Source organism: Triticum urartu, unplaced genomic scaffold (assembly GCF_003073215.2).
Source record: "Triticum urartu cultivar G1812 unplaced genomic scaffold, Tu2.1 TuUngrouped_contig_6554, whole genome shotgun sequence".
Taxonomy (NCBI): Eukaryota; Viridiplantae; Streptophyta; class Magnoliopsida; order Poales; family Poaceae; genus Triticum; species Triticum urartu.
The window spans coordinates 959-12,539 of NW_024117324.1; the positions used below are offsets into that span (position 1 = coordinate 959).

At 44.7% G+C, this 11,581-nt stretch overlaps 1 protein-coding gene across 1 annotated transcript; it reads left to right on the plus strand.

Moving 5' to 3' along the window:
* The first annotated feature begins 830 nt into the window (after positions 1-830).
* Positions 831-8,364, plus strand: LOC125530776 (probable disease resistance protein RF45). Its single transcript, XM_048695178.1, has 12 exons — positions 831-1,735; positions 2,738-4,658; positions 4,806-4,906; positions 5,087-5,273; positions 5,474-5,581; positions 5,678-5,823; positions 6,018-6,159; positions 6,283-6,544; positions 6,659-6,893; positions 6,967-7,117; positions 7,231-7,797; positions 7,879-8,364. Exons 1-12 carry the CDS (start codon positions 972-974, stop codon positions 7,957-7,959), a joined length of 4,665 nt encoding a protein of 1,554 aa, XP_048551135.1. The 5' UTR covers positions 831-971; the 3' UTR covers positions 7,960-8,364.
* Positions 8,365-11,581: the final 3,217 nt, after the last annotated feature.

Sequence of the window (11,581 nt, forward strand, 5' to 3'; positions counted from 1 at the left end):
ACCAGAACCGGCGCCTGGTCCGGTTTTTTACAAACACCGGATTTTATTCATTTAGCGGTAGCCCATCTAAGTGCAAAATGCCCCTCGGAAAGCCAGGAATTACATCTGAAAAAGTTACAATACCATCTAACACTAGAGCCTCCTTGGCGCACATATGTGCAACAGAATTAACAGATCGACTAGCATAATGAAGCTGGAATCCATGGAAACTTAATATCTCTTCTTGCATCTCCTGTAGAATGTGGTAGCCAATTGATCTATCCACTTTGCCTTGCTTGCCATGGGTTCTTGGCATTCAAACAGTCCGTCTCTATGATGATGGACTGGTACCCCTCCTCCTTTGCAAACAGCACGGTGTCATGGCACGCCAAGAGCTCCAAGCTAAGAGGGTCAGTGACACCCACATAGCTGGCACATCTTGCCGACAGAAAAGCACCATCATGATCGCGAGAAACCATTCCTGTGGCTCCCTTGCCATTAGCATTATCAACATCACCGTTGACGTTTATCTTTAACCATCCCGTTGCTGGCACAGCCCAACGGGAGGATAGGAGTGCATTGGATACCCTCCTTAATTACCTCGGAGTAAATATCTGAGAATGCGACAAAAACTGTGTTTTTATAAGATGATCCTGCGTGGAAAGACGTACGGCTCCTTGATTACCTCGGACTTAATCCCTTTTTTTGTTGCGGGAATCTCGGTGTAAATATCAGGTTAATTGCAGAGGCACGTGAACTGCACTCACCTACTGCCTAGATCAGCGAGTCATTGTATTTTTAGACGTTGCGTAGCAGCACGCGACGCACCATGGGTCAGATCTGACCAACAAATTATTTATGCCTGGATCTAGCTAGTATCTATACGCTCCCAATCCAAGCAACCCAAGCAAGAGCTTCCCAAAGGTAGTAGAGACTAGAGGGAAGAAGAAGATGTAAGCTAGCAAGAGAGGGTGAGAGTCCACCGTGCAAGCATGGCCATGGAGGCGGTGGTCTCAACTTCTTTGAGCGGCATCATGTCCTCTCTTGTGAAGTTGGTCGTCAACGAGTGGTGCGTGGAGAAGACCATGAAGGACGAGCTGACCAACCTCTATGACGAGCTTATGAACATGGACGCTTTCCTTGAGGATGTCTCCAGCGTGCCGCCGGATCAGCTCGAGTCGCAGGTGAAGCTCAGGGCCCGCGAGGTCAGGGAGCTGTCGCATGCCATCGGGACACACCTCCACTCCTTCATGGCACGCATCGAGTCAACCAAGGGCGCCCTCCTTCCTAGCGTGAGCAAGGTGAACATTCAGCAAGAGATGGACAGATACGTCAAAGAAATCATGAAGAAGGTGGAGAAGGTGAGTAAACGGTATGGCCCTTATCCTTGTAAGAGTGCCCTGGAAAGTACTTCCTCATTGGAAGTCAGCACACGTATGTTTGCCACGGACACTAGGGAATCTAACCATGTTGGCCTAGAAGGGGCAATTGCCGAGCTAACCAAGAAGCTGTCCAAGAGTGATCATGTCTCCATTGTCGGGATGGGGGGGATGGGCAAGACCACCCTTGCTCGAGCAGTCTACGACAAGATGAAAGGTGATTTTGATTGCGGAGCTTTTGTTCCCATCGGTCAGAGAGCCGACATGAAGAGGGTTCTGATGTACATCTTCGACGGACTTCACATGGAGATCTATGGTCACGAACCAGACCAACACCAGCTAACCAACCAGCTGCAAAGTTTCCTGGTGGATAAGAGGTACGCATGGTTATTCCGATAATATATCTAAGATGCTTGCTAGTGGTGTGAGCTGATGACATGTTTTTATGTGTATGCATATAGTATCCTCATTTACCATAACTATAAACTACTAGAGAAACAAATTGTTTGTATATATGATCTTAATTATCTGTACATAGAAAATACATAAATACAGAAATTATGAATTAATGAATGTGCATGTGCATGTGTGTTTCCTTTCCTACATGTAATTAAATAGTGAATAAATTTTAAAGATTACATCTCATCTATCAAGTTCATATGTTAATTAGGTGGGCTATTATTTGTCAGTGTATAATCAGTACTGTGGTACCTACATGTGGACATTAAATCCTATCTAGTACTAATTTCTAGTACGAGTTTAAGATTGTATTTTGTTGCTGTATATACAAAAGTGACACGAATAGATCCATTACAAATGAACTTCTCAAATTGTGATGCTTATTATAATACCATGTTAATTAGGAAAAATCTCTAGTATAGTATGTGCTGCAACGCCCTTATATAAACGTTTGGTACTCCCTCCGTTCCTAAATATAGGGTGTATAGTTTTTGGCACGGAAATTAAAGAACGCACATGGAGGAAAAATTTCACAAGTTTTGGGCGAGATTACACCCGACTAATTGGCATGAGAAAATAGAGGAGCTTGCCTAATGTATGAAAATGTAATAAAATCCCTAAACAAATTATCCAAACGAGTGGTGCAACGCAATACACCTTATATTTTGGGTTTTTTCTAAAAAATCTATACACCTTATATCAAGGAACGGAGGGAGTAGTACTTTACAAAAGAAACAATGCACTGAGCTGTTGGTAACTATTTTTTTCAGTATTTTACAAAGAAACAATGTTCTGAGTTATTGGTAACACCTGCATCTCTGTATTCCTATCCTTCCTGCCTTCTCCCCTGCATTTTCAGTTTTCGTGAAGCAGATTTTTTTTGTCATGATCATTCATTCTGGCCTTTCTGGTGTGATTAGGTGCTCAATTGTCATCGACGATATATGGGATAAGGAAACATGGAACTTTGTTGAACTTGTTTTTAAGGGTTGTGCTGGAATTAAAATCATCACCACCACTCGTAACCGAAATATTGTCAAAGGAGTTAGTGTCACAGTGTACACAATGAAACCACTTTCCCCTGCCGACTCGAAAGAGTTGCTCCGAACCAAAGCTCAAGTTAAAAGCCATGATGCAGAATTTGATACACTGTCAGATCAAGTTTTGTGTAAATGTGGTGGTGTGCCAATAGCTATCACTATGATAGGTGTGTTGCTTGCAGAACATCAAAGCAAAGAGTGGCATGGGGTGTATGATTCTATTGGTTTTGATGAGCACAAGGAGGATGGGGCTTTCCAGCACATAAGGAAGGTGTTGTCCTATAGCTATTATGCTTTACCCTATAATATCAAGAGATGCTTTTTGTACCTAAGCCTGTTCCCAGAAGACCACTGGATCGAGAAGAATATGCTGATATGGAGGTGGGTTGCAGAAGGCCTTGTCCCTGAGGGGTCATTTGAGATTGGGGAGACCTATTTCAAGGAGCTAATGGATAGGTGCATGATCCAGTGGGCAGTGAGCCCTCATGACCCCAGCCAAGGTGGTTGCCGTGTCCACATTTTGATGCTTCGCGTCATCCGTGACCTGTCAAGCAGCGAGAATTTCTCCACAGTGTTAGGCCTAGGCATGAAGCAGGAGAGCATATCCAGAACCATACCCATTCATAGATTAGCCATCCACGAAGGCGAAGCAATGGTGGGTCGAAGTCAAAACAGTAGACTGCTGGAAGTGAGGGAGGTGCTGTCATTGTATGCCAGCACATGCCCCGGCAGCAGCTTGCCACCACTCCGGGAGTTTGAAAACTTGCGTGTAATGGATCTGGAGAGATGTGATTTATCCTTGAGAGATTCCAATCTGGAGCAGCTCGGGAGATTGAAAGTGCTCAAGTATGTTGGGCTTGTCGGCATACACATGGCCGAGCTCCCAAGGAGAATAGGACGCCTCAAGCTACTAGAGATCCTCGACGTGACGGCGACTAGCATCAGAGAGCTGCCACCGTTCGTCGAGGAGCTAAGGAAGCTTAGGTGCCTGCGTGCTGGCAAGGGCACAAGGATGATGGGTCGGGTAGGGATGCTGACATGCCTGGAAGAGTTGTGGCTGCACTCGGCGGACAAGTCCCCGGACTTTGCCGCCGAGCTCCAGAAGCTGAGCGAGATGCGGGCGCTGGTGATCCACTTGGACGAGGTGGACGAGGGCATGCAGAAGAAGCTGGTGGTGTCCCTGCATAAACTGAGGAAGCTCCAGGTCCTGCAGGTCTGGTCCGACGCAGAGGAGAAGGCACGCCTCGGCGGCCGCGATTGGGAAGGCAGCGTGCCATCCTCGCAGCTCCGGCAGCTGCTGCTCTTGGGGATCATCCTACCCAGGCCGATGCCGTGGATCCACCACTCGCGTGTCCCCAAACTCTCCAAGCTGGTGCTGCAGGTGGAGACCCTGGAGGTGCAACATGTGCAGATCCTCGGGCAGATGCCGTCGCTCCGCTCCCTCTGCCTCCACATCCACTGCTACGGCAACCGTTTGCTGTACACCGCAGGCAAGCACGAGTTCATGGTGCTGGCATACCTCTACGTCACCAACATAGAGCTGATATGTGGAGAGGGAGCGCTTCCAAGGATTCAGGAGCTGGAGGTTGGCGGAATCAGAGTGGGGACGGACGTTGGTCTGCGGGGGAACATGCCTCTCCTTGAGAGGGTCAGCTACCATCTCGACTGCTGGGGTTGCAGTCCCGTGGAGGTGATCAATGCAGAAGAAGAGCTAAAGCAGGCGAGCCAAGCCCACCCCAACAGTCCAGTCCTCACTATAAAGAGATGGGACGGTGTCGACGTATGTTCCATTCCATTTCAGGTAATAATCAAAATGCAACAAGTGATGTAGCAATTCAACTGTCCACGTTCACTTGATTGATTAGTACTACTGCTATAGTTCTTTCTTTAGCTTAGCTATCATCTGCATATATATACTTGCGCTGATTGTTTTGAACTACCAACGCAGGGAGCCGCTCAGTTGTCGGAGGAAGCCACCAAGTCAACAATCAATCCTCTTCTCTCCGGTGCCTATGGCCAAATCCCCCAAGCTGGCTACCTAGATTGCAGGTTAGCTAGCTTAATATATCTCACTATCCCACTCGATCTAGATTTTATCGCTGTTATTTAGCCATCACAATGCGCTATATACTATGCACCTGGCGCTCGCTCCATTGACCCGGCCTGCATATATATTGTTAATTTTATATGTTCTAAGATGGTTGTGCATGATGCTTTAATTTGTACCAGCGGACACACCACCACTAGAGAAAGTCCACACCATGAAGCCATGGAGCCAACAAGTCTACCGATGATCTTATTACAGAAAATCTCAAATAATTTCTCCACGAAGAGACTACTTGGTCAAGGCCACCGCAACACTCCAACCCTCACCATGAAGAGATCTAACGCCGACGTATGTTCCCCTTCATTTCAGGCAAGGCAACAAAACACTGGTAGATGATGATTTTGAACTAATATATAATAACTATACTCATGCAGCAAGTGATGTAGCAATTCGACTCTCCACGTTCACTTGATTAATTAGTACTACTATAGTTCTTTCTTTAGCTTGGCTAACATTTGCATATATACTTGGCTTGACCGCTGAGTGCTTTTAACCGCACATATATGCAGGGACCGAGCCGGAGTGGTTCTGAATATGAAGGACAAGTCTCTACCAACAGCATTTCAGCTTGTATCAGCAACCAGTGTACAACCAATGTAGAGCCACATCCACCTCGGGTAAGTACTATCTAACAACTCTGTGGTGTTTGATCTGTACCATCCGGCTGGGCATCTTCATCTTCTTAATATGCCCTTGCCCATATATACACACAGGTCGACACGGCCGGCAGTACACTCTCACTGCTTAACAGCACAGATGGAGCCGCTCTTCTGCTGGAGGAAGCCCCTAAGTCAACAATCGGCCCTCTTCCCTCCAGTGGCTATTGCGACACCCCCCAAGCTGGCAACCTAGATTGCAGGTTCGGACGTGGCTTAATACATCTAGTATCTCACTCGATGCAAATTTTATGGCTGTTATTTAGTCATCATGATGCACTATATTGTGCCGCTCGCTCGATTGACCCGACCTGCATATCAATATGTATATATTGGTATATTGTTAATTTGCAGTATGTTCTAAGATGGTTGTGCATAATGGCTTAATTTGTACCAGCAGGCACACCACCACCGGAGAAAGGTCACCCAGTGAAGCCATGGAGCTAACAAGTCTAACGATGACATTGTTACAAAAAATCACAAATAATTTCTCCAAGGAGCGACTACTTGGTGAAGGCGGATATGGAAAAGTTTATCTGGTAAGATTCAGGACACTAAGTTTGTACGTGTGACACGCAACAGAGAAACAAAGCCTGATATTTGATTACATTTTCTGCTTGACATACTATCTTGTGTTCTGATAGTTCATACATTTTGAGTAGGGTGTGCGTGATGACGGACAAGAGATTGCTGTCAAGCTGCTCAATGCTAACTTGCAAACAATTGATAATGAACAATTCACACGTGAGTTTCGTAACCTTATGATGCTAAAGCATCAAAACACTGTACGGTTAGTTGGCTACTGCTATGAAACACAACATCAACCTATGGACTTCGAAGGAAGATTTGTTTTTAGTGAAAGAATACATAAAGCCCTTTGCTTTGAGTATATGCCTCAGGGGAGCCTTCACGACCGTCTTTCTGGTATGAGGCCGCTCCAGTTCATGTATATTACATACATACGTATTAAGCATGTGAAGAAAAATGTCATCTATGTCTGGATTCCATTGATAACCTCTTTGTATAATAAATTTGCAGATAAATGTAATGTACTTGATTGGCAAACACGTTACAAAATTATCAAAGGGACGTGTGAAGGTGTAAAATACCTTCATGAAGGATTGGAAAAACCATTTTACCATCTGGACCTAAAACTGGGCAATATACTTCTAGATGAAAACATGGCCCCAAAACTTGCCGATTTCGGTCTGTCCAAGCTCTTCAACGAAGAACAAACCTGCAGGGTGACGCAAAATTTACGCGCAGGAACTATGTAAGTAAATGCCTCCTGCAAATGAACTCATGTTTCATGAATATATCTTTAATATTTATGTTGCTGTATGTAGTGGATACATGCCACCGGAATACATAAATGGAGGCACGGTCTCAAAGAAGTTTGACATATTCAGCTTGGGTGTTGTCATGACCAAGATAATTGCAGGGCCTAGCGGCCACACCAAATGTGCTGAAATGCAGCATCAAGAGTTTCTTGATCAAGTAAGGGAGCTATCCCTATGATTGGACAAAAGGATCATGTTTACTTTGAACCATGTTATGATATACTGTACATTTGTATGTTGTGATTCTAGCTTTACACTTCAATTACACAGGTAGAAGGAAATTGGAGAAAAAGTTTGAAAGAAACATGGAGTTCTCCCAAGCTACTAGACGCGCAATGCCGGCAAGTGAAAATATGCACTGAGATTGCACTCAGTTGCATGAAGACGGATAGGCACGAAAGGCCAAGTATAGTGGATATCATAAATGACCTTAACGAGACTGAAACTTTTATTGAAAATGTTAGCAATTGTGAACAAGATCCATCACTGCTTACTTCCACTTCAAATAGTGTTCAACCTGCAGCATCACCTCCACCTTCAACACAATCTCCACCACCTTCTCCAACCAGTGGCGGAGGCAGGAATAGTAAATTTATGATCTCGAGGGGGGCCCAATTAACGAAACATAACAAAAAGTTTACTGTTCACGCCCAAAATGCAAAGAAGTGGCTAATGTCGGGGAGGGCCGGGGGCCCTGTTGATCCCCCCCTGCCTCCGCCACTGTCTCCAACACCATCTGCCATTGCCACCCTCTCCAACGTTCTGGCGCTAGGCCATGATGAAATTGATGTAACGTGGGATGCTAAAGATCAATTCCCTGATAATTCCAAAGCTGAGGTATGTTATAATCCTAGTTGCCATCGCAATCAACTTATTCTTGCAGAAACTAAGTGTTTCCTGTCATTTGTGGCCAAAAAGGTGGCAGGTGTAGGAGAGGAGGAGGACCTACCAGTTGAATCGTCTGCAAGGGTTCAAGAGATGTTTGGCAATACAGACTAACTGTCTGGACCCAGAAGGGAATGATGTTCATCGCTGACGCAGAAGAGAATATTTCTAGGTTATCAGGGGCTCCAATCAGGGACACAGTGCAACCAAGCTACTGCAAAGTGCAAACCATGTCGAACCTCAGCAACAACGTGACTGAGAATGAAAGGGAACATTAGAGACATCTAGACATCTGTGACAGACATCAATACCTTGTCTTGAAGCAGAGAGTGCAGTTGGCTCAAGCTTATAAGACCAATCTCCTTAACATGGTCTGACCTCATTAATGTGTCTTATGGTAGCTTTCTAATAATATTTTTTTGATTGATCAGTAACAGATATTAATAGTGTACTGTTTCATCATCATAATAAAATATATTGTGCCGCTAATTCTATATGTGAGGCCTGAAGCATGTGCACCATCATGGGCTATCAAATAGAGGCTGAAAATGTAGTATTATGGGAGAAAGACGAGTTCGTGGTTAATGAATTTTTACCATAAGTTCGACATAGGTCATGTGATCACCATCACGGCGTCATCAAACAGGACAAAAGCACCGTATGCATGCATTTGAGCAGAAGGACTTGATCGAACTGTTTGGTTTTGACTGACTTCCTGTTTTCAGCGTAGGTTGCAGCCGCATTGCTGACGTTGGGAACATTAGCTGAATTCTCCTGATATCCTGAAACAGTTACACAGAAAATCAAATGCACACATATTTCTTTCTTTGCATGGAGCAGCTCCCCTGGATTACTTACCATCGACTCTTCATACAGATTCATAACATAATGGACTGTGATATTTGTCAACTGTGTGACAGATTGTAAAAATACCAACCGATCCTGCCAGCGAGGCCCAGCTCGCTCGATCCGTCTAAGGAGGCCCGAGTGCGTTCGATTCAAAATGTTCTCTCGTCCTCGTTGCCCTTGCACGTTCTCTCGGCCAGTATTTTTTTCCACCGTTTTTTTCGCGTTCCCAATTTTTTCTCTCTCGTCCCATTAGCCTCCCACTTCCCCATGTTTTTCCCAGTTAGTTTTTTCTTACCTTTTTTTCAGAAACAAAAGTAGGGTAAAAAATTGAGGGAAAAGGATGCTGATTAGGTTCGTACTCAAGCCCTCCTTGTTTGATGCCGCCGGGCTTACACAAAGCCCAATAACCAACTAGCCAACACATAGTTTCTGTTCACATTATAAAGAATTATACTACTTCACCGCTGGTGCATATTATTATCATGACATTTACACAGTAGTTGTTCAAGGGTTTGCTTCCAACAAATTTTTTTCTATGTTAAAAAGTTACCACATGTAAATTATCAGGTCTCCGGTGCATATATTATCATGTCATCTACACAAGAATAACCGATGAATATTTTCCACATTTTTTCCCCAGGGTCAAATGTTACCACGTGTTTTGTACCTAAGTTATCATGTGTGTGATGCGTATATTACCATACTATTGACACAGAAGTTATTGGGAGTATTTCAACAACTTTTATTCCTTAGTCAAAGTTACCATGGTGCGTATATTACCATCTCAGGCTCTCGGTCCTTACTTACAAAAACTACATAAAACAATACCCAATCACAACATAGTGCATGCCTAGATGGTTGTCTCAGTTAGCCCACAACCCGTGAGTGCGGGGTTTGACTCAGGTTTTGCTCGTGTTTTGCCGTATTTATGGATTCGTGAGGGCGAGCCGTCGAAATTAGCAACGGGGATTGTTGTATGTACGATCGTCAATCAGCCAACAGCCAGTGCGTTTGGTCATTTTGCAAAAACCATTTGGTGTGCCCATACATTATTCGTTTCACATAAGTTACCGGTGGTATAGTTTTCAATATATTTTTCTGCCTTGTCAAAGTTACCGCGGTGTTTGTACGTAAGTTATCGAGTATGTGATTCATATATTACTGTGCTATTTTCACATAAGTTATCGAGGGTATACTTTTCAATGACTTTGTCCCCTCTTTGGTGAAAGTTATCGCGGCGTTTGTACATAAATTATCGGGTATGCGGTTCACATATTACCGTGTTATTTTCACATAAGTTACCGGGGTATGTTCTTCAACAACTTTCTCCCCTTAGTGAAAAGTTACGGCGTGGTAAATTATCTGGTATGTGATACATATATTACCATGACCGAGGGGGTATGTTTTTCAAAAAATTGCCCCCTTAGTTAAAGTTACCATGGTGTTTGTACAGAAGTTACCGGATATATGGTTCATATATTACCGTGCTATTTTCACATAATATATCGATGATATATTTTCAATAACTTTTGTTTCCGGTGCAAAAGTTGCCATGATGTTTGTATGGTGCTTATTACCATGTTATTTAAACAGAATTATCGGGGGTATGTTTGAACAGCCCCCCTCCCCCGGTAAATCTTACCGCAATGTTTGTATGTAAATTATCGGATATGCGTTTTGTATATCACCTTGTTATTTTCACATAAAGTTACCGGGGTATCTTTTTGAGAAACTTAATATGTGTGTTTGTAGGTAAGTCATCAGGTCCGCGGTGCTTAAAATACCATGTTGTTTACACAAAATTTATCGAAGTATGTTTCAAAAACTTTTTTCTCTAGATCAAACAACCTTTTTTCTGGGTCAAAATTAATACCTTGGTGGTATCGAAGTTGTCAGGATCAAAGTAGAAAACATCGTCGAAAGACAGTTTACTGCGAGAGAGATGTGTATCTGACGAAAACATCATTCTTTTTGTAGCTTTTTTTCTTTTAATTTACCACAAAAAATGGAAGAAAAGTGCATAGAAGCTAGTAGAATGCATCGGCTACTAGCATGAAATAGCAGCAGCACTCGCTGCTAGCTAGTAACTAGCCTAATTAGCAGACAACAGCTAGCCTAGCTAGCCTAACCTAGCTAGTAAACAGCAGCAGATCGCATATGGAACAATGGCAGGAACAACAAATAGCAGCAAGTGCATGGAGCACCCTAAAAAAAAGCCAAGCGCATGGAGCCCATGCACGGGAGGAGCTGCACATGGAGCAGCAGCAGAAAAGTCCACGCGCGCAGCCCACGCGCGGGCGTTTGCGGAAAAAAAGCGTTGATCGCTTGATGCAAATCGTACGGCGCTGGATGCGGTAGGTAGTTTTGCAGAAAATCTTCCGTGTGCCAGATACATATTTCGTAACATAATATGTACCTGAGCTCAGATTAGAACACGCAGCAATGCAGCACAGCAGGAAGTTGGAAGTTGGTAGCCACGAGATCGCTTCCGTGCCATATTATCTTTCATATCACTTAAACAGCTTTGACTGGCAGTAAGTGATTCACGGCGCAGGTCCTTACGGCGCCGGCGAGCAGGAACTTGTTGAGTGCCTTGCCGTCGCACGCCCTTTGGAACGCCCTGCCACGAAGAGGGCCGCGGAGTGTTACTGAGTCATTGCAGTGCTGCGCGTACATGGAGATGGCGCAGCCAAAGGAGACAGGTCCCGCCGCGGCATTGGGTCGAACAGGTGGCAGGCGTCGCGGAGGTGGCCGAACTCAGAGTAGGCGCGAAGGAGGTGGTTGGCGAGGAAGAGGTCCGGCAGAGCCCGAACATCCGGAGACGCACGCCGACGGTGTAGCCGGTGGCGAGCCCCGTTTCTCTCCGGCAAAGGCCGCGGCGCGGGCG